The sequence below is a fragment of the Melanostigma gelatinosum genome (assembly GCF_949748355.1).
Source record: "Melanostigma gelatinosum genome assembly, chromosome: 21".
Lineage (NCBI taxonomy): Eukaryota > Metazoa > Chordata > Actinopteri > Perciformes > Zoarcidae > Melanostigma > Melanostigma gelatinosum.
Window position 1 is genome coordinate 6,781,127 of NC_136654.1, and position 20,905 is coordinate 6,802,031.

Genomic DNA, 20,905 nt, shown 5'->3' on the forward strand with positions numbered 1-20,905 from the left:
GAGTGGATAATTATTCCCTCTGTGTCACTCTGTTGCATGTGTTATCCAACTATAAGCAAACAGTTGCAGGGCTGCTTGTCCTGCTTGCAGACAGGGCCGCCAGTGTGTGCCTGTGAGATCTGCATATTGGCCCATGGTGGTTAAAGCTGTCTGAGGCAAGGCGGTGCCACTGACTGTATGTATGTCCATGCGTGTGGAGCTGGTGAAAATGTTTTCCACGCGAGAGGAGATAGACGGCAAGAGGGAGCCCCGCGTGAGCCGGCAAGGGGAGACAGAAGGAGGGCCGTTCTGGATTCCTTCGAGCAACTCCAAATAGATTTCCAGGCAAAACATATTTGCATACGCAAGACAGTGCTACGAGCTATCTGAGTGAGCTGTGGCATGTGTGCACTGAACAGATGGATCATTTTTTTAGAGCTTTCTTGCAGAAATTTCAGCCCATTAAATTGAGATCTTGGGCATTATTCAGCCTGCTTTTGTTCACAAAGCGCGCAAAGAATCATCAAGATGAAGTTGCTCTTGTTTATCAGATTTAGTGATTGGTAGATGATCATAGATGCATCAAAAACATGAAAGAACATCAGGTTTTAAACATCAACCTCTGTGAATCCATGCATTAACAAAGCCATGATGTGCACAAATAGCCATGCAATTAAAACTGTGTCCTTTTAACCCCAAAAAAACAATTCTGCAAACACTTATATTAATAGTATGTTGCCGAAAAAAGCACTAAATCACAGCGCCGTACAATTGTTTTTTTTTGCTGCGGGTCAGGTCAACATACTGTATGTACTGTACAGATGCACACAGACAAGCATCGGCAGCATCTGAGTTGTTAAACAGACTATATACCCTTTCCAGTGCAGGCTTTACACGCTGATGGTGAGAGGCCTGACCTTTACTGGGGGAGTGTGAGAGCAATTGGCTCTTTCTGGTGCAATACCTCCAGACAGGACGGCTAACGCTGTCAGTATGAGCGTCCTGACAGCACTTCCAGGGAAGGTGTTGTTTGGACTACTGTTTCCCCCACAATAAGTATTTCCCCCTGCCTAGACCTGAACCAACCCTTATAACCATGGAGGGAAACACTTTTCTACGAGGGAACAGCCTTCCACATAATACCAGCCAAAAAAAGATCAAATAAACTTTTGTGGATTTAAATAACCTGCCTATAATATACCACATTGACCTTGATTATTCTCCTACTCTTGACTTCTTAATTTGATAAAAAATACACAAAAAAACACCATTTACACAACATATAAAAAGTCACCTTGTTTTGGCCCTTTTTACTGCTACTGTTTACTGGGAGTTTTACCTAAAAAACGATCGAAATAACAACAAACACAATGAATATTGATCAATAATCACAAATGACTGAAGAACTCCATTATATAGGCCTAAATGCAGACACATGGAGAATGGCTCCCTCAGGTGATCACGATCGATCAGAGCTCCCGCCCACCACTGCAGGTCAGTCAAACTTGACCAAGATGGCCGCTGACTGTTTCCCCGAGTTTTACAATAGAACCGTAAGTAACTAAAGTCTGCCGTTTTCTTGGTGAGACTAACACATGCTTTGGTGAGATAGTTTGGCAACAACATGAATTTGTATCGCTGTGACTGTAGAACGTGAAGGGTTCATAGCGCACACTGTGCGTGTCGAGTTACGGTGCGTTTAGGTGATTTAGAAAGCTCGGAATTGTCTAACCTCCAGCGTTTCTGTTACACTGCCACGTGCCAGCATTCCTTCAATAACCTTGCTGTCAGGAAGCCTGATAGTGAAACACATCATCTGTTATTCTAACAGGAACACCCGGGAAGACAGTTGCCCTGCAATAACTAACAGCTTTGTGAAGGATAATGGTTTATGTTCAGGTTTTATTGAGACTGTGACGAAGAAGTTGATTCAACTTCAACTGTGCTCATTTGTCACAAATGTTCCATACAAAGTCAGTTACTACTCATGGAAAGTACGAAACAAAACACTTCTATATTGTCTCTGTGGTTCTGCAAGAGGTTTGTCAAGTCTAAAATTACTTTCGTGATATCACTTAAATATCTGGGCTGGGATTTGGTCACTCCATGGCATGAAGAGCTGCTGCATTTTCTCTGCATTCGTTGGGGAAGCCTTCCATTCTTCACTTCCTGACTTAAATCTTTCATCTGAAAGCCTGTGTTACAAACTGAGTTGCTGTGTTTGATATGTGTGTTTTACAAGGCATTATTCTGAGAGAAGCCATAGTTGCATCATGTGTAGAAAGTGTTTTGGGAGGTTTACTCACACCAGGGACTAAAGGTCAGAACAGCGTCTGCTGCATTGACTTTGACCACTTTTAACATGTCTCCTGTGAGTCCCATTAAAATGCATGAAAGTGCACAAACACCCTGGAGTGTGCCTTTCAATTTGTTTAATTTTAATTCAGGTAGTTATTTAATTGACAATAGTAATACAAATATGTCTTATTTCTTTCTTTTTGACAGACACAATAAGTAATTTATAGATCAGCATCAGATAGTAGACGAGAGTGAGAGGCGCTGTGGTTGAACGCATCGTGGCTTTTAGCACTGAATTCCCCTCCGTTGCCTCTGGGCTGGCCTCTCCTGCGAACATATGAACCGTGCCACAGCGTGGGGTGCTGGGAGACGGTCCGGGGCCTCCTGATTAAATATTACAGCCCTCTAAATGGATGGAGATTAGCCTCTGTGGGGATGTTGAGGCTTAATTTACCCCCCGGCCGTGTGTGTGTGTGTGTGTGTGCGTGTGTTTATATGAAAGGGGAAGCAGGGAGGTTGTTGTACATGTGCTCCAGTGTAAGTGGAATGCATGTTTCCGGGAGTGGGTCAATGGAGGATGTTCTGCGGTTTCATGGGGTGACTGTATACTGCAGCAGTTCAGAGGTGTGAGCAGGCAAAAACTGCATTGTACTGTATTTATTATATGTCTTTCTTTTTTATGTTCAGACTTGGATCATTCAAACTGGCACATATAACCTGTCTTATACTTGCATTTAGTACTCGTGGTCCTCAATGTTTTTGTATATTATGCATATCCAATTTCTTTTTTTACATTTATTCAACATTTATACAGATGGACAGAAAATGACAATTGCTAAAACCCTGTTATGTATTTGACAGGGATGAAATAATCTCACGTAGCAATGTGTTGTATGTATACGTGTGTCCATGTATACTAACAAGCAGGGTGATGGTTAAAATAGTTTTTCCATTGACATCATTTGAATTCATAAGAGTTTATAACTTAAACTGACAGTAAAATGTTTGCACAGATGAATAAATATGTGAATAACGGTCAACAAGTAAATCAAATAATTATAATTAAAAATCAAACAAACTGAAGATATTTGTTATAAGATATAAAGTGAAAAGTGTTCATAGAGTATACAATCAGGCCATACATCGTGACATATTCACTGTCTCCAACAATGTCAATATAGCTTGTATAATCACAATCACAATGTGAATTTGTACATATTAATAGATTTTAAAATAATTAGATCTTTTTCAGCTGTATTTCCCTTTTACAGTTCAGAGTTGTTCTGGCGACCTGCAGTCTCCCTCAACCGCAGACTCAATGCAACTTCCACATCCGTTCTTTTTGAGCGTAGGTGTCAGCCAGAGTACAATGATTACTGTAGAAATGATTTAATTCACACGCATATGCAATGAATGTCTGTCATCTTCATTTCTGGTTGTTTTCCGTGTTCTGTTACGCCATCTCGACATTGACTCTGAATTATTGATTGGTTGGTTTTGTAGTTCACCGCGTTTAAAATGCTTTTAAGGATGTGAGTGCATGTTTTGAGGTCTTTGTATGAAAACCCTCAACTTTGTTATTTATAAACACACGTAACATTTATGGAAAAGGGGGGGGGGGTTGTTAATGACCCGCTCTTTTCTTTCAGCTTTATTAAGCGTGTTCTTATGTTTGCGGATGTCTCATAAACATACGTTTTTCTCGGTCTTCTTCTTCTGCAGAAGGATGTATCAGATGTATCACTGCGAGGCCTTAATTCTGTTAATTTTCCTCTCGTATTGGACAAACGCATCCATCAAACACGCACCACATATGTGTACAGCATCCGCAGACAACGACTGTTCAGCATAAACACACACACAGAAACACAGCAAAACAGCATCTCCCACAAACACACACACACACACACACAAGCACTCTGCGCCACTGGGCAGGGACTAGCCTGAAAGATTGAAAGCAATTAAAACTATCATCTGCAGTGGCTCTGGGCAGGCCTGTGGCTGCGAGGGGGGAGCTGCCACTGTGCATCAGCCTCTCTGTCTCAGCAACGCGCAGCGACATGAGAGGGAGAGTCGCAGCAGCCCTCTCCGAAACGCACAGGCACCGCCACGGCTCCCCTTGTAACGTACACACATGTGTGCTCACGCGGGGCTTTGTCATACAACTGCCACAACACCTAATCCTGCTGCTGATCTTTCACCTGCTCCTGTGTTTTCAGCCTCGTCTCCCGAGAGCTGAACACACGATGAGGCTCGGAGCTGAAGCATCCCAACACAGCGGCCTGACTCTCGGCGAAGTCCAACAACTCCATGTGCAGCGAGCGAGCTGAACGGTGCAGGTGCGCTGCGTGTGGCTTCATAATGGCCTGGCAGGAAGCGCGGGTAACCAATGTGTCTCCAGAGGTGAGGAAACACAAACAGTGACGAGAGAAAAAGTTACGACGCAATGATGAGAAAAGATTGAGCAAGATCCCTTCGGTGCCCGGGTTAAATGTTGTGTTTTTTTTGTCATGTGCATGTCTTACACAAAAGTCTGCAGAGCCTTGGGTACATGTGCTTGCCAACAGAGGAAATAGTTGTTGTTCCACTAAATACTTTTGTGGTTTGGAATGCTTCATTGGTACACACACACCTGCACACAGGGCTCATCAGACTGATCTCATTAAGTGAAGTGCTGTAACTCCAAGCTGTTTGGGCCAAACTTGGAGCAGTTTACCTGCGTTCAGATCCTTGGGAATGGTGGCTGTCTTGCCCTGTCTGGACTGGCCCTTAACAAGTCTCCTCAGGACAACCACGCCACCATTATCAACTACTGTTACTGTTTCCCTCTCTCTCTCTCCTTCCTCTCCTCTCCGATCAGCTCTCCACCTGTCACTCTCACTTAGCGTCGACATTAGCACCGGTGGTTTCCTCATCCTGGTTCTCTTCACCCCTCCCCGCCACCATCTCCCCTTGGTGCGTTTGGATACATATCTCCGATATTCAGCCCCTACTTAATTTGACAGGCCCCTGTTTTGTCAGTCTGACAGGCCCATAGCGAGACACTAATAGGCCACAGAGACCACCAGCAAAGGCACCAGCCAGGGAGGCCCCATCACCCTCCACGTCTCTCGGGGCGATGCAGGCAGCAGAGAGGGGGTCATGGGTGGGCTGGTCAGGCAGCAGTGCTGTCACACCAGGCCACAGCAGACTGGACCAGGCCTCTGTGTTGACACCCGTCACTGTAACCCCCCCCCCCCACCACCACTCAGCATACACACACACACACACAAAAGAGGGTAAAAAGAGCAGCCAGTGGGGGTATCTAGGGATCTAATGACTGCGCCTGCCACTCTCAGCCGTGACTGCAGTTGTCATAGAGATGGCTGCTGAGGGAGGGAATTAACGCCGCGCTGTTTGTTAGATGATGGACCCGTGGTGGAGCAGCTGGGACGGAGGAGTCTTATCTGTGTTTCCCTTTAGGCCGCCTGTCTGACCGATTGTGACCCGCTAAACTCTATCACAGTTAATTGGTGGCCGGTGGTGGTGGAAGGCGGTACCCCAAATTTGGAGACAGTGCCTATTGTTCTTCTTTTGTTTGCTTCCCAGACAGGTGAGGGAGGAGTCCAAAATAGACACTGATTCTAGCGGCACCGATTGCTCCGTCTGTCTGTTGCTCCATCACTTAAGTCCAGTCTGAGATATCTTAACAATTATTGGATAGATTGGCATCAAAATCTGTACACACATTCATGGTGCCTATAGTGAATGAACCCTACAGTCTATGCAGATCCCCTGGCTTTTCTTCTATTGCTGCCATGAGGTTGACATTGTTAGTTTTATTGAAGAACAGAATATGACCCCCTAACTTTTCCTTTAATGCCATCACAATGATGACATTTTTGGTTTGGAAGGGAAATGTCTTGACAACTATTGGATGTATTGCTGTCAACGTTGGTTTTACTGTATGTTCCTGCAGAGCGGCTAGTGTAGGTCCACAGCTGTGTTAAATCGGCACATATGAATGAGGCTTTCTGTTCTTTTCTGGACTCGCGTCCCGATTTTTAGACTATTTATGATCATTGTACTGCTGTCAGTTGGTAGTTTCTGCAGAGGGAAGTTGTGTTTTTTGAGCACATCACAACATTTATCCATAAACATAAGATCAATGGAAACCATTCTGCAGAAATGCTGTATGAATTGAATGAAAATGAATTTAAACCGTTACCAACACATCCATGACAACTGGGCAAACTCCATCTGCTGACGAAGACGGACAGATATTAAATTCACTTTGTGGTGAGATTGTTTTTTTCTACGACTGTCAGAACTCATTCAGTTCTCATTAATTGGCATAATTCAATACATATCAGATCAATATGATAAATGACATTTTAAATATCCATTTTGAAGAGCATTTATTGTTTCAGACTTCCTCGGGAGTTGCTGTCGATTGCAGTGTCAAAAATATTCAAGAGTACTGTCTTAAATGATCAGTCGGGGAAGATCATTCTGCACTCTTCTTGTGTTTGATTTTGAGTGCTAACAGGCGCTCTGGTAGAGAGAGAGCAAGAGATCCAGAGGACATCAGGGCTGGGATGAGAGCCAGAGACAGGGGGACGGCTGGGGGACTCCCAGGGTCTTACGTGTGGTGAATTATTAAGGTTTACTAATACTTCATAAATCTCCTCTTTGTCCTGTCCATTACCGGCCTGTCACATCCTCTTGCCGCTCTTGCACTGACTCACTTGCTTCATCTAAATGACAGAAGTTAAACTGTGTTCCAGAGGAGATGGGGGGGGGGGGGGGGGGGGGGTGTGTGAGGGGTGAGTTGAGGGGGCAACAGAGTAGGCCCCAGGGCTGGAGGGCTTGGTGAGGGTGCACGTCAGTTCAGATTGTGTGCGTGTGTGTGTGTGTGTGTGTGCGCGCGCTGCGGCTCCGGCTTGTGTTTCTGTGTTGTCTTGTTGAAGTTTCCAGATTGAAGTACAAATATGCACTTCAAGACAGTGAGTGAGTGACTGAATCAAAAGAGGAAGTCAGTGTGTAATTTCTCAGATCCACGCTTCCTCATTAACTCCCCATGCATCTACACCACCAGCTCGCCCCCCCCCCCCTTTTCTCTCCTCCTCCCAAAACAGCGAACCTTGCCTCAGTGCGTGCCTGGCGGACTCACTCCGCGGTCTCGACAGCCGAGCTGGTCGTTGCCCCGAGCGCTGAGGAGCTGTCGCCTCTTGTTAGTGTCGCTGTGGCGACCCAGAGTCCTTCCTGCTCCTTGATTAGAGAGTGAGGTGGATGGAGTGTGTCTGTGTGTGTGTGTGTGTGTTTAGTAGAGGAGTGGGTGCCACTCAACCCCCCGCCCCCCCCCCCCCCCCCTCCTGCCCGCAGAGCTGCTTTTAAAGATCAGTGATTTGGTCAATTGGCCTGGCAACTCCAATCCCACGGAAGGTCACTGATGACTCAATGGACCGGTCAGTGAGGCAGGCTGTCATGTCATTATGCGTGTGTCCATGTTTGTGTGTGTGTTTACGAGTTACCAAGCCCCCAACAAAATCAATGAGGACAAAATCTATAAAGACGTGATCAAAATTCCACAAGATCTTCCAGGCTTGTTCTAATTCAAAATCACTTCCGAAGCACTGATCACGTGACCTCATGGACGCTACATAGACATGAGACATTTGACTGCATGTGCACAGAAGACAAAGAGATCCATAGCTAGCTTGTGGTGCTTGTACTCGTCTTTCGTTTCATTCTCTTTTGTTCTGTGCGTTTGGCTTTAACTGTTTAACTGTAAACAGAACAAAGCTTTTTTTTTTTTTTTATCTCATCTTGTAACCTGTGATGGATGGTGGCTGACCTTGTGCAAAACTTTGGACTGCCAACTGTCTGCCTGTCTGCTGCTGGACGGCTAGGTCAGTGAGTCGCTGGACCCCGAGGGAGCCATAAATACTGTGTGTGATTTCACTTCCTACACGCCCTGCCCTGGGCACAGCTGTCCATCTCTGGACATTTTCTCTGCCCAAAGGGAGGACTGACTGGATCTGCGGACCTTGTACACAAGCTGTCCATCTGTTTCGGACTTTCTTTCATTCACCCCTTTGGAAAACATCATTTTGGATTTTAAAAGTACTGACATTGAGTCATTGAAGTTTAGTATGAACTCAGCAGTAGGTTTATTTATGAAGCAACAAAGGTCTGATGCACGATGAGTCAGATTTCCCACGAGAGCTTCGTGTAGTTCAAGATTTTTCATGTCAGCGGCATGGCACTATGGCAATGCTGGTCTGTTGAGTGGTCCGTCGGTCCACTACTTTGGTCAAAAATATCCATGGTCCCCAGAGGATGGATCCTACTTTTCATTTTCAGTAAAACAAAATGAACTCATAATGAATTGACACAACATTCATTACTCCCAGATGATCTATCCTAATAGAGAAGCAAAGTTCCTTCTCTTCCAGTGGCCCACCATGGGACCTTATTACGGAAATAAATTGTTCGGTCGTCAACCGAGAGAGACAAATATTTGTTTAAGCCCATTTGAATTTGGCCATGAATTACACATATATTGTTATATTGGGCATATATTGGGCAGATCTGTCCAGTATGGATGTAATACATATGGACAATGTGCCGGTTTTGATTTTCAAAACCATTTCCCAAAAATGAGGCTTTCTTAGTAAAAAGAATACATAAAAAAAAAAAAAATATGCGACTCCAAAATAGAAGACACTTCACAAAAACGTATCACACGTTCGCCGTCACCATCCGCTGTGTATCACAGCTCCAAATGAGTGGATGTGAGAGGAGAGAATCTGCAAGCGGCAGTGAGAATATGCGACGACGACAGCCAGTGAGAGGGAAACAAGACTTCCCTCTAGCTATGGCTTCCTGACTTGTTTATTTGCTAACTGGGTGGGTGGGGGGGAGGCTGAACATATGGTTTGCTAAAACAGGGACTTGTAGTTTGGAGGCCGAGGCACCCTAAGGGATGGAGCTGACGGGCTTTGGTCCCTGTCTCCCTCAATTCCTCCCGCTTGGACAGCCAGAGCCGAACAGCCGTCCTCCAGGAGTAAGCAGCCTCTCGCTCTCCCTCTCTCCCTCTCTCTCTCCCTGCTGCTGCCCACACACCCCTCCTCAGTCAAACCCAGAGAAGTGAAGAGGGGGAGGTGAGGGGCCACTGGCTTTGGGGCGTACATGGGGGGGGGGGGCCCTGGCTGCAGCTGGGAAACTGACCGACACCATCTTCTTGTCCCTGGTCCCCAGAGTGTGAGCCCTGTTGCTGAGGGAATAAAAGCCCCGGTCCCGGCAAGAAGACATGCTGGTGCTGTGGTCCCAACACATATGGACATTTGCTGTGCATTAGCGTTCAGATTTTGGACATGTTTTTTGGGTAACGGATACTCTCTTCTCTGGGAATTTGTCAGAACTGAGGATACTGAGTTCAAGAGATATGGTTTTAGGAGTGGAGTAGGTTGTCGATGACCTACCAGCTACTGCAGCTATCTTCCACAGATCACTGCACTGAGATAGACGGTTAACACACACACACACACTCAGACACACACACCCTTAAGGTCTATGTGTTTACGGACACACTCACTCACTGGGATCAAGGCGCCAATGTACACACATGGTCTCACACATCCTGCATTGATGAACAAACATATGCACACACTCGCATAAACTCCCTGTGGGTCAGTGACTTAATATGCACATACTTACACACACACACACTGGTTCGGTAGACTTACACATGCACACACCCTGAAGGTCAGTGCCGTGATGGACAGCCCTCCTGATGCGCTCTGACAGACTCTGCTGCTTCCTTTCATTTCCACTTGCTTTTCCCCCATCAGGTGACACCCACAGGTGCCTTGGCGAGAGAGACCCCGCCTCCTGCGGGTGCGTTTGGGGGCAGCTGGTGAAAACGGGAGGGCGGAGAAAGAGACGATGAGCGAAAAAGCGGGCGGCTGAGGCACCAGCTGCTTCCTGTCAGTGACCCACAGCATGGTGTGAACTCCACCTCTCACACGCACATATATATAGATATATGTGTATATATATATATATATATATATCTATATATAGATATATGTATATATATATATATATATATATATATATATATCTATATCTATATGTAGATATATGTATCTATATGTAGATATATGTATCTATATATATGTGTGTGTACATATGTGTGTGTGTGTGTGTGTGTGTGTGTATATATATATATACACACCAGACATCATCCCTCTGACAGACATTGACGTTCCAAAGAACCTCACTTTCACTGAATCACAAGGCACCCGGCACAACGCATGTTCTTCTAAAAAGCACATCAGACTTGTTTGTCTGACTGTTTTCCTTCCGTAGAACTACGAAAGTGACATTTCTGTGTTACTTGTGTTTGTTATTACAGCTTGCTGTCTGAGAAACATGATCTCATAAAACAGCCTGTGCTTTCTTTTATTATTTTACTTGATGAAGGAATCAGCTGAATTGACAGTTGATTCTGAATGAATATAATTGGAATATAAATACTTGGATGATAGAATTCATACAAATTGTTAAATTTTTTGTTGTATTTGTTAAATATTGTTGCAATGCAGTGAGGGATCAAAACACTACCCGCTGGTTGCAAACTCCAGTTCGCCGTCTCTTCTCGTCATTTTGCCACAGCAACAGCACCATCACCTTCTTTATATGAGAAAAACGAGAGTGGCATCAATCTTCTCATCTAATAGTATTTTACAAAATCTTGAGCTACTTAACAAACGTTGGGTACTGCGTCATGAAAACCTTCCAATGTCAGGTGCAGAGATGTCATATGTATCGTTAAGAAAACTGAAACATCAGTCCAATCACAGCGAAGTAGTTTTAGTTTGCACAGCAATCCGTACATTTTGCACACTACAGCCACCTGATCCTTTTTTCAAAAGTCTATTATCATTCAAGTTTCAGTGGCCAATCAGCTTGAGAGGCTGGACGCCTCTGTTGGTGAGGTTCTGTCCTGCTGAAGTGTCCTTGAGCAAAACACTGAAGCTCAACTTGCTCCGGGACTGCAGAAGTGCCTCGTGGAAAACAAGCTCAATTATACGTCGAGCAGCTGCAGTGTATTTATACTATATTATTGCAAAAATGATGTAAGACAGCTCTTAGCAAGTTAAATAATAATATTCTGATTATAATGATACTTTTAAGGCATAAAACACACGGCGCTGAAGAAAACCAGAGGAAGTCACCAAGGGCGTGAGGTTGTTTTGTCACCGGGGCTTGGAATGGCTTTTGGAGTTGTTCTCCTTTTGAAAACGGGGAAGAAGGGAGGGGGTTGGTGAATAATTGATAGTGGCTGAGAGCGATATGAGTTTAGTTAATGTGCCCAGCAGCACAGACTAAGAGAGGAGCTGTTAGCTATTCCACCTCGGGCCTAAAACTCAGGCAGTGGAAAGACACCCTGGGTTACGGGTCGCTGTTTGGTCATCCATCTTCCTATCGCTCTATCTTTTCATCACTTCATACAGTCCATTTTTTCAGATGGCGGGTGCACGATTGCATCTTAATTTGCATGGGTCTGTTTGTGTGTCTGTGTGTGTGTTCGGAGGCATCTGCACAGCTGGATCTCGCTGCTAGCGGTGTTGTTGCAGCCCTCAGGTTCCTTTCTCTGAGTGGTAATAGAGTGCTCCTGTCAGCCTCCCCAGATGCCGCTCCATAAGGACCCTCAACTCTCTTAACTCGCCAGGAGACTTCTGTGTTCACACTGCAAGTCTCAGCTTCCTCACGTTCCTACTTTTCCTGCTGAAGATAAAACACTGAAGTTTGCGTTTAGACTTTTTTGAAATAGTTTTTTGCACTTGGGGTACAAAAAGTAAAAACAAAAAGCCAGACAACATTAATCAACAGTCACAACATTTTGTTTAACTTATCGCTCATGTCTGGGCCCCAGGGGTCGGGAGCTTGTGGTGTGTGTGATCCCGTGCTCTACACTGTAAACACAAACAGGGCCGTCTAAGAGAGAGAGCAAATTGTTCTAAATTGAAGTCTCTCTCTTGTCTGTGGTTTCCCTTCTAATATAGAGCCGAACATTCTATTTACAACCACGCAAAGCAAGCAGGCAAACAGAAAGGTGTCTGTCAATCGTTCTCCACCACTCCCCCTTTCTTTCAGTACTCTGGACAGCGGCCGGCGTGACATTAGCACCACTACAAACAGCGCTGTCCATGGTCCTGGCGCAACAGCCACGTCGTGTATCGACCAATAATTTAGTTGTTTTTGCTATTTTCCTATAGATCCATAAAGCTTCAACTGACCAACTTAAGACCACGTAAGTCCCCTTGTGGTGCCGGGCTTGAGGTGCTTATAATTGTATAAACAGTGGCCTGATCAATACACTCACTTGCGAGCGCCACCTTTTGTGTTAACATTGTAAAATGTTTGAATGTGAGATTAGTATTCGTAAAACTGTAAACAGCAGCATGTCAAAATGAATGCATGTCTCTTAACGAACTGTGTGTGTTGAGGTCTGGTTGATATATATATATATATATATATATATATATATATATATATATATATATATATATATATATATATATATATATATATATATAATATTGACATTACATTTTATTCAGCTTGACTTCTTTGTATATGGAAACATTTAGACCTTCACTATACAATTTAAAATTAATTTGTAAGAGCTTGAAGAAATCCTTGCAGGGCCGTCCTTCAATCAGGGGATCGGCGGTTCGATCCCTGGCTCCGGCTCTGCTAGTTGCATGTTGATGTGTCCTTGAGCAAGACACTTAACCCCAAAATTGCTCCCGTAGCTGTGCCTAAGTCGCTTTGGATAAAAGCGTCTGCTAAATGACTGGAATGTATGCAGGCTACAACATGTAACACCTCGAAAACCAACAATCTTTCCACAAAATGTATAAGAAGCTAAAGGAGTAAGTCCTCACTCAACACTCTTACACTTAACAGGAGAAACTGACATTGTCTCTGTAGTTGGAGAAATAAAATAACTGACACCATCTCCCATGTGCCCGTGCGGAGGATCTTGCTTCTCTCTCTCTACTTTCTCCTCCATGTGATAGTTCGCTCCTGTCGTGCCTCCTGATTTACCAGACATCCTCTTTCCCCTGTTGTCACATTTGGTACAGATGGTTAGGCTCTATGGAGTGGCCTGTCGGTCTCCATTTGGCCGCCTCGGTGTGACAGCGGGTCTGATGGCTCGTGAAGGGCCCCCGACTTTCCCAGCACACGGACGCTGACATTTCTCAAAGGGGCTTGCATGCGCGCTTCCCACCCAGCCAGAGGAGAGAAATGAAGAACCTGGAGTTGATCCAAGAAAGAAGGAGAGATTGAGAGGTTGGGGTTCAATTTAGTAAACGCGTAAGAGAAAAGAAAGAGGAAGGGGGTAGGAGATGAGGAGTAATGGGAGACAAAGGGATGCTAAATATGGGCTGGTAAAGTGGCAGAGGACAAGAAAAGAAGACACACATGTCGGTCATCGGTTGTAGATGTGATCTTATAGCTGATGTCAGTAACCCAGCCAGTGCCCTGTACCACTGCGCTAATCATTTCCTTCTGAGGGACGCTGCTCCAAATGCCTGACAGCCCTCAACTCCCAGCTGCCTGCATGTTGCTGGTGATGCACGGGAATTGAAATAGAAAAAAAAACACACTCATAATAAAAAACACACTCATAATTACTGCGTTAGACAGTCATAGAAGAGACATGCGGGCACAAGAGCAGATACACACACCTTTACCTTTCAAACATACAGAGAAGCACAAACACAGATGCCGACGTGTGTTCAGAGACATTCACAGTTCTATCTGGTGTGCCGTTATTTTAATGCATTGCAAACTACAAAGACTGATGTCGTGAGTACAAATGCACGGCGGAATTTGGGGAGAATAGTCTGTATGTGCTTAACGGTGTATTTCAGTGCAGCAGAAGCAGGAGATGCTCTCTGATTTAAAATAATAACATATACTGAGTACATTTTGTCTTGCAACATTTGGAGAACTAATTCTCAAACGGTGACAATTATGAGTATTTTTTTTTCCATCTTTGGTAGAAATCCTGTTATGAGCATTTTCTGATACTGATGTCATTTTCATTATGGAATAATTTCCTGTGCAAGTTGATTGAAAACAAGAAATTATTAATAATGAATTGGTTTTAGTAGATGATGATGTGATGTCAGGTGTTGACATATTGCTTCACATTTAAGAGCTTACCTCTGATCTCTGCTGTTTCCTGTATCTTTGAAATGAACGCTAGACTACAACAATTGGTGATCTCGGTTCTTCACCTTGATGCTGCTAATAATCAGACCAACACAGCGTGTAACTAATTCAACTCTTGTTTCAGTATTCAGAGCAAATCATTTGTTTTAACAACAACAAAAACAAACAATGATCTACCTTAAAAATCCTCATAATAGAGGAATTAACCCAGAACAATGTCTACGCTCCGTTTTAACGAGAAGCCATCACCGACCTAACCTTTGCCAATATAGTCTAAGTTGTTTTATTGCATCCCGGCTGCAAGGTAGAGACCACATTTGACAATTCAGAGGGGGAGCGGGGGAGAGAAGGAGGGGGGGGTGAGCGGCTGTATTGTAGTGCCTGCGGGCAATGCTCCCAGTCAATATATATATCCACACTCGCTCCTGCGCTCCTATTTGAGCGGGACGCGCTGCCCTCTCAGTGCCACTGCAGTGGAGTGACAGCCAGCCACACCGGGACGCTCTCGAGGTACGGATGAATACATTCCTCCTCTACTTTCAAGTAGATGGTGGCAAGCAAGCAGGTTAGTTCTATTTTATAAAGGAACTTATATGTGCATTGTGTTTTTGCACACATTAAGAAAATGCTTTTGTTGTATTTATTTTATGTTGTAGATTTTCAAACACAAAAGGATACATTTAAAGTTTTATTTTCAATATTTGATTATTCATTTCTAATGCTGAATGTGGTCACACCATTTGATAAAATACAGTTTTATTATTTCCATATACAGACTTTTGAAGTTAAAATGATACACTGCATTGCCACTAATTGTACACATGCAATTTAACATTATTAAATGTGATATAATGCAATTTCCATAACCCTAAAAAGTTATCAGCTGCCGCATCATCTGATGTTTGTCTGTCAAATTTTAACGCCAGAAAATAATGTGTCTCTTCATGCATACAATACATTTATTTTGTTTGTAGAACAATGTTTTTTTTTGTTTTTTTGAAAATTTAGTTAAAATGACATTTGTTATTGTATTGAAAATGAAACGGAGATAAAAATGGCAATACATTTAAAACCTCTTTCTTATTTTCCAGAAAGCCAAATCTTCTTCCTGACAAGGTAAAGTATGAATTTATAAATGTTTAAAAACTATTTCAGTTCCACAGTCGTGTGCATTTACTTACTGTACAGACGGCCTGTCCGATAGGCTGTCAGTGGTGTGGTTGCTGTTGCATGTAACTTGTCAAAGCTTTTAGCGTGGTGAACCTCCTTAATTGGAACAATAGATGTTCAAGCGGTTAGGCTTGTTTGATCATCAGCCCTAAAAGCTTAAAACAAGACCGCAGGGTTTGGATATGGGGCGGCGGGGGGCCAAAGTGCACAGTCAGCGGCGAGGCAAGCGGATAGTGGCCAGAAGAGGGAAAAAAAACTACTGTAAAAAATGATTTTTATTGATTGGATCGTAGCAGCAGCTGTTAGGTTCCATTATGAGCTCAAAGCTCAGGTCAGAGCCCCGGGGCGGACAAGTGAGCCAATCAAATGGTCAGCCACAAAACGGGCCAATTCTTAGGGTCCAATTGGGAGAGCAGTTGGCAACAGCCTGCCATGCTGTGTTAGACTCACTGCATCTTTCATCATCACCCTTCGTGCTGTGGCTTTTATAGATGAGGTTGTCTGCTGTCTCTCAGTACAAGCGGCCATCCATCACCTGTGTTTGCTTCACTGGCCTTTAAATCAAAAACTTTGTCATGAGCCGTCTGTGCGAGACAGAAAAAAGATTGGTTGGTGAAGTTTATCTTTTCTTCAACTTGGACTGAACACAGACTTTCATCTTTGAATGACTTGAGGGGGAAAAAAGGACAAAATAAAAGCCTCAAAGCGTGTTAAAAGTGTTTTAAGTTGAGGAGCACACTCCTCACATCTTCTTCCACCGGAGGGTTCACCCACCGGCCTGGCTTAAAGTATAAAAAGATCACTAAGTTTCTGTAATTTAACAGATGAAAAAAACACTTTTATTGCAGGGTATTTAATTTTTAGGGGATTACAGAAGAGAGAGATATTAATTAAGCTAATGCTCATGGATGATGAAGAAGGATAGAAATATAAAAGACGAGAGAGAGAGAGAGAAATATTTTGACAATACACAGTTTCAGAGTAAATTGAAAGGTGTAAATAGAAGCTCTCTTTAAATATATGAATTTCAGCTGTACAAGCTGTTTGCTACACATTTATTGATGTAAGAAAGACAAAATACAATCATGTTAAAAATGATGAATTAATTAAAATGTCTATTAGATTTATTGATGGCGAGGGGTTTTAAACTGTTATGAGACACATCAAGTTACAAAATAATAATCCATTACAATAATTTTAAAATGAGATGAAGAGAAAACAAGTATTTAAATTCAAATGTAGCCTTTATTAATACATGCTATTATTGCTTATTGATTAATAAAGTGTGACACAACTGTAAATCACAGAGACAGAGTTCAGGAGAGCAGTTGAACTTATGCACCAAGTCCTGACCCAGATCCCATTCCTGGCACTAATGACGCCCTATAGGCATGACGCCAGGCTCTCATTAGGAACCAGACCTCAAACCCCCCCAACTCCTCTTCGTTAAATACCTGCAACCCTCAGCCTGTCCACACCGCGCCTGTAGCCGGCCTTCGAGGGCTCAGGCCCGAAGCTCAAGCAGGCCTGTTAGTGTTGTGAGGTCCCCCTGCACAGGTGCTTAGTCCCCCGTGACGGCGCCGTTTGCCCCCCAGCCCTGGACCCTGCTAGCGAACTAATGAGTAGTGGCAGGTACAATGAGAACAGAGCAGTGTGGGCCTCCCTGCAGTTAGGCCAGTAGCAACCCTTAGCTTAGGCAGACAACAAATGTGCTCTCCTAACACACACGTGTGCATAATGATATATACCACCGTTCCGTGCACACGTGACTTTATCGCGGATATTTCGATTTCTTTCAAGCGGTCTCCTGTTTTGAATATACATCAAATCGGAAATCTGTCAATTAGTTGTTTCTGATCTGTTGATGTTTTGCTGTTTTCAAAAAGTATCACCTGTATTCACACAGAACTGTCTTGTGTGTTCACAGGTACCATAAATGCTCTTTTTCATCTACCTTACCAAACTGAGGAAAAAACAATGAAATGAACCCGGGCGCAAAAGATATCGAATCTAAAAATATATCTTGAATTATCATCATTTAAATACAACCACACAATCTTCATAAATATCAAGACTCGATCATGTCCAAGGACGACGCTTGTAAAGTGACGTCTGCCAGCAAACACAAGGAGCGCAAGCCTAAGAAGCCTCACTATATTCCCCGGCCATGGGGCAAACCCTACAACTACAAATGCTTCCAGTGCCCCTTTACCTGCATGGAGAAGTCCCACCTGTACAACCATATGAAGTACAGCCTGTGCAAGAACTCCCTTTCTCTGCTAATAGAGTCAGACTGGCCGTATAAAAAGGGCAACATCCTGCACCCAGAACAGCTACGACCCTTTCAGCAGGCACATGGCCATCAAGCTACCGGGAAAGATGGACTCGAGCAGGTGACACGGACTGAGGAGGGACAAACGCAACGACGGGCCGTTGAGGAGGAAGGTGACGACAGGGAACGCCAGGGACCCAAAGATGAAGGAGAGGGAGGACGAGGAGAGGGACCAACAAAAGAGAGCTCCAGCGACCGCAACAGAGGAGACGCGACCAGGAAAATGAAACAGCCAGAGTCGGAGCTTCTGATGGCCGACATGCACTCCCTGGAAGATCAGCTTTTACGAGCACGCTCCGTAGAAGTAGAGGCCCAGCTGAAACGCTACAAACTCTCTAAGACATATCTGACAGCTCCTAGTCTGCTGTCGGAGCAGTGGCGGCTGTTGGCGTCCAGCCACTCTAAGGCCAAAGCTGAAGGTGCTCAGCCCCGAGTGAGTAGTTCAATCCCCTGTTATCCTCCTCCGCCAAACCTGGTGGATTACCAGGATCCCACTGGACTCAACCTGTCATTGCTCGGGGTGGGCTACCCCATCAGCCCCAGCCTCTTCTCCTACATGAACTCAGCTATGCCCACTGCTGCCGCGGGCGTCACCGCCCAGACCCACGCGCAGCTTGCCCAGTTTCCCTTCCTTGCGTCGGCCGCTCAGCTGATGCGCCCGGCCTCCAGCACCCACGCAGACAGAGCTCTGATCCCCCCTCGCCTCTACTACCCCTTTCTGTGTGAGCATACGTTCGGACCGGCCTCCAGTCAGAGTGATGCCAGCAAAGCGCTCAAGACGTTCACAAACAGTCTAGAAGTGAATCCTCTGTCTGGCTTCCAGCCTAAAGTCAATCTGTGGAAAGTGCCTGCTTTGCGGCCAGGGACTGTCGCAGTCTCCCCTGCTGGCTGGGTGTCGCCTCAGAGAGACTCCCCCGAACAGGGCTACAGGGTGGGGGATAAAATGCAGGCTATAGCCAAGGAAGGCAAAGCGAGCTGGGGCCTCAAGAGGACAGGTGCCCCACTGGGGAACCATGAGGCGGAGAAGAAGCCGGCCATGGGAGGATTCAGTTTGGACCTTTTGAAGAATATTCAGACTGCATCAACTCTTAATATGGCAGCGGAAAAACATCTCTTCCATGGAAGGTAAAGATTTCCTTAAAGTGTTCTTTTGTTGTTAAAAAAAATATTGTGAGTATTAAAACAAGTTGCAGTAAGAGTCATTTTGTCCATAATGTAGGCTAATTATCTACAGGGAACAACTGTAGCGGTGTTTCATTTTGTTGTAATGTAGTCTCAATAAGCCATAACTTTCTCCCATTCTCAGCTTACAGCATGCTCCGCTTCAGACCCGGCCCACGGAACTGTGGTACCACGACCCTCTCACCAGCCCCAACAGTGAAACCTCCTCTCTTTCTAACTGTGGGCGACCCAACAGCCGTGACCCGACTGCTGCCCGGGCAATGGGGGAGGGAACTTCAGAGTCAGTGGCTGCTCTCCTCAGTGACCTCTCCAAGGCCTTGCAGGAGTACCAAGAGGCTGAGTGCAAAATCTCCCACCTGGAGAAGGAAGACCTTCCCGCCCAGCGCCACCTCTGGGAACACCTGGGCAAAATCCGCAGTGAGCTCTCCCACATCCACCAGGCGCTGGAGCGGACGTCTCGCCAGAGCGACGGGCCTCTCGACCTGTCGGTTAAAAGGGACTCGACCGATTTGCTTGGTGACCGCGGCATGAGAGAGGACGGCAGCCTTAAAGACAACACAACAGAGACCGAGGAGGACGACGAGGAACTGGAGGAGAAAAAGGAGGAAGAAGAGAATGAGGGCGAGAGAAATGCAATGAAGGCTTCGTTGGAGAGTCGTAAGCAGTCGTTGGACATGCTGATCAAGATGAGTCAGGCATCGGTGGTGAACACAGAGGTTCTCTCTACCGGCGGTCTCGGCATGAGGCCCAGTTCTGCCGAGGCCTCATGGCCGAGCAGAACCACCAAGTGTGAGGCAGACTCCAGCGTCCTGCTTTGCGCAGACGGCCGATCAGTGGTTTTCACCGACATCCCTTCCTCTGCCAGAACCCCAAAGAGACCCCCGTCCATGCAGCGACTAGAGGCCCAGTGTCCCCCGAGCCCCTTGACAGCTACCGACAATTAAACTTCCACTCATCTGACTGTAATATAACTGACTCCATGCATTCATTAAACTGGCATGCCATGGATTTGCACTGGCTGGAGGAGGACTGTCACTCTTACCCTCAGTTTAACTTCGCAACAACCTCAAACATTTTGCACCTTTCATAAGACAAACAGGGAATGAATGACAAAAAAAGTCTGACAAATGCACTATGTACCTTGATTGTTACAAGATTATCCTAAAAAAAATATTTTAAAATATAACATCAGCTCTTAACAGTAACTTCCATAAGGATAATTTCAACAATTAAGTCCATTGAAATCATGTTGAGAGACAAACCTTTGAATGGATTTGTAAATATTGTAATTATAGTAAATGTAAGTAAAACGTTTTGAAGGGTTTTATATGGATGATGTCATGTTGGACTGCATCATTTCACTTGATGACAATAAATTGCATTGTACACACTGTATTTCTCTGAATAAACTGCAAAAAACAAGAACGACTGTTTTATGACCAATAAATGGGAACAAACTAACTTTTTTTTTTTTTTTTTTGGCTGTTCAGTCCTATTATGAAAAGCCATGAGGCAAAATGTCATCATCACCATCATTTAAAGTCTAAATTATAGACAAACATACTCATAGTGGCAGCACCACCTGACTCTCCTGTATCTGTCCTGACACGTTCGGGTGGATGTGCTAAAGGTGAAGCAGCTCCTTAAGCTAAATTGCCATCAGCGGGGGGTCACCTGTGCCTCTCCTCGTGGATCAAGTAGCCCTCC

At 44.8% G+C, this 20,905-nt stretch overlaps 1 protein-coding gene across 1 annotated transcript; it reads left to right on the plus strand.

The window, feature by feature from the left end:
• Positions 1 to 15,507: 15,507 nt before the first annotated feature.
• prr35 (proline rich 35) lies at positions 15,508 to 20,541 on the plus strand. Its single transcript, XM_079293083.1, has 3 exons — positions 15,508 to 15,630; positions 17,612 to 19,141; positions 19,323 to 20,541. Exons 2-3 carry the CDS (start codon positions 17,766 to 17,768, stop codon positions 20,140 to 20,142), a joined length of 2,196 nt encoding a protein of 731 aa, XP_079149209.1. The 5' UTR covers positions 15,508 to 15,630; positions 17,612 to 17,765; the 3' UTR covers positions 20,143 to 20,541.
• The last annotated feature ends 364 nt before the right edge of the window (positions 20,542 to 20,905 follow it).

Excerpts from the sequence above, each read along its gene's own strand:
- prr35 (XM_079293083.1), top strand. The coding sequence starts at position 17,766 with ATGTCCAAGGACGACGCTTGTAAAGTGACGTCTGCCAGCAAACACAAG. Across the intron at positions 19,142-19,322 it reads AAACATCTCTTCCATGGAAG|CTTACAGCATGCTCCGCTTC; the intron begins GTAAAGATTTCC and ends TCCCATTCTCAG.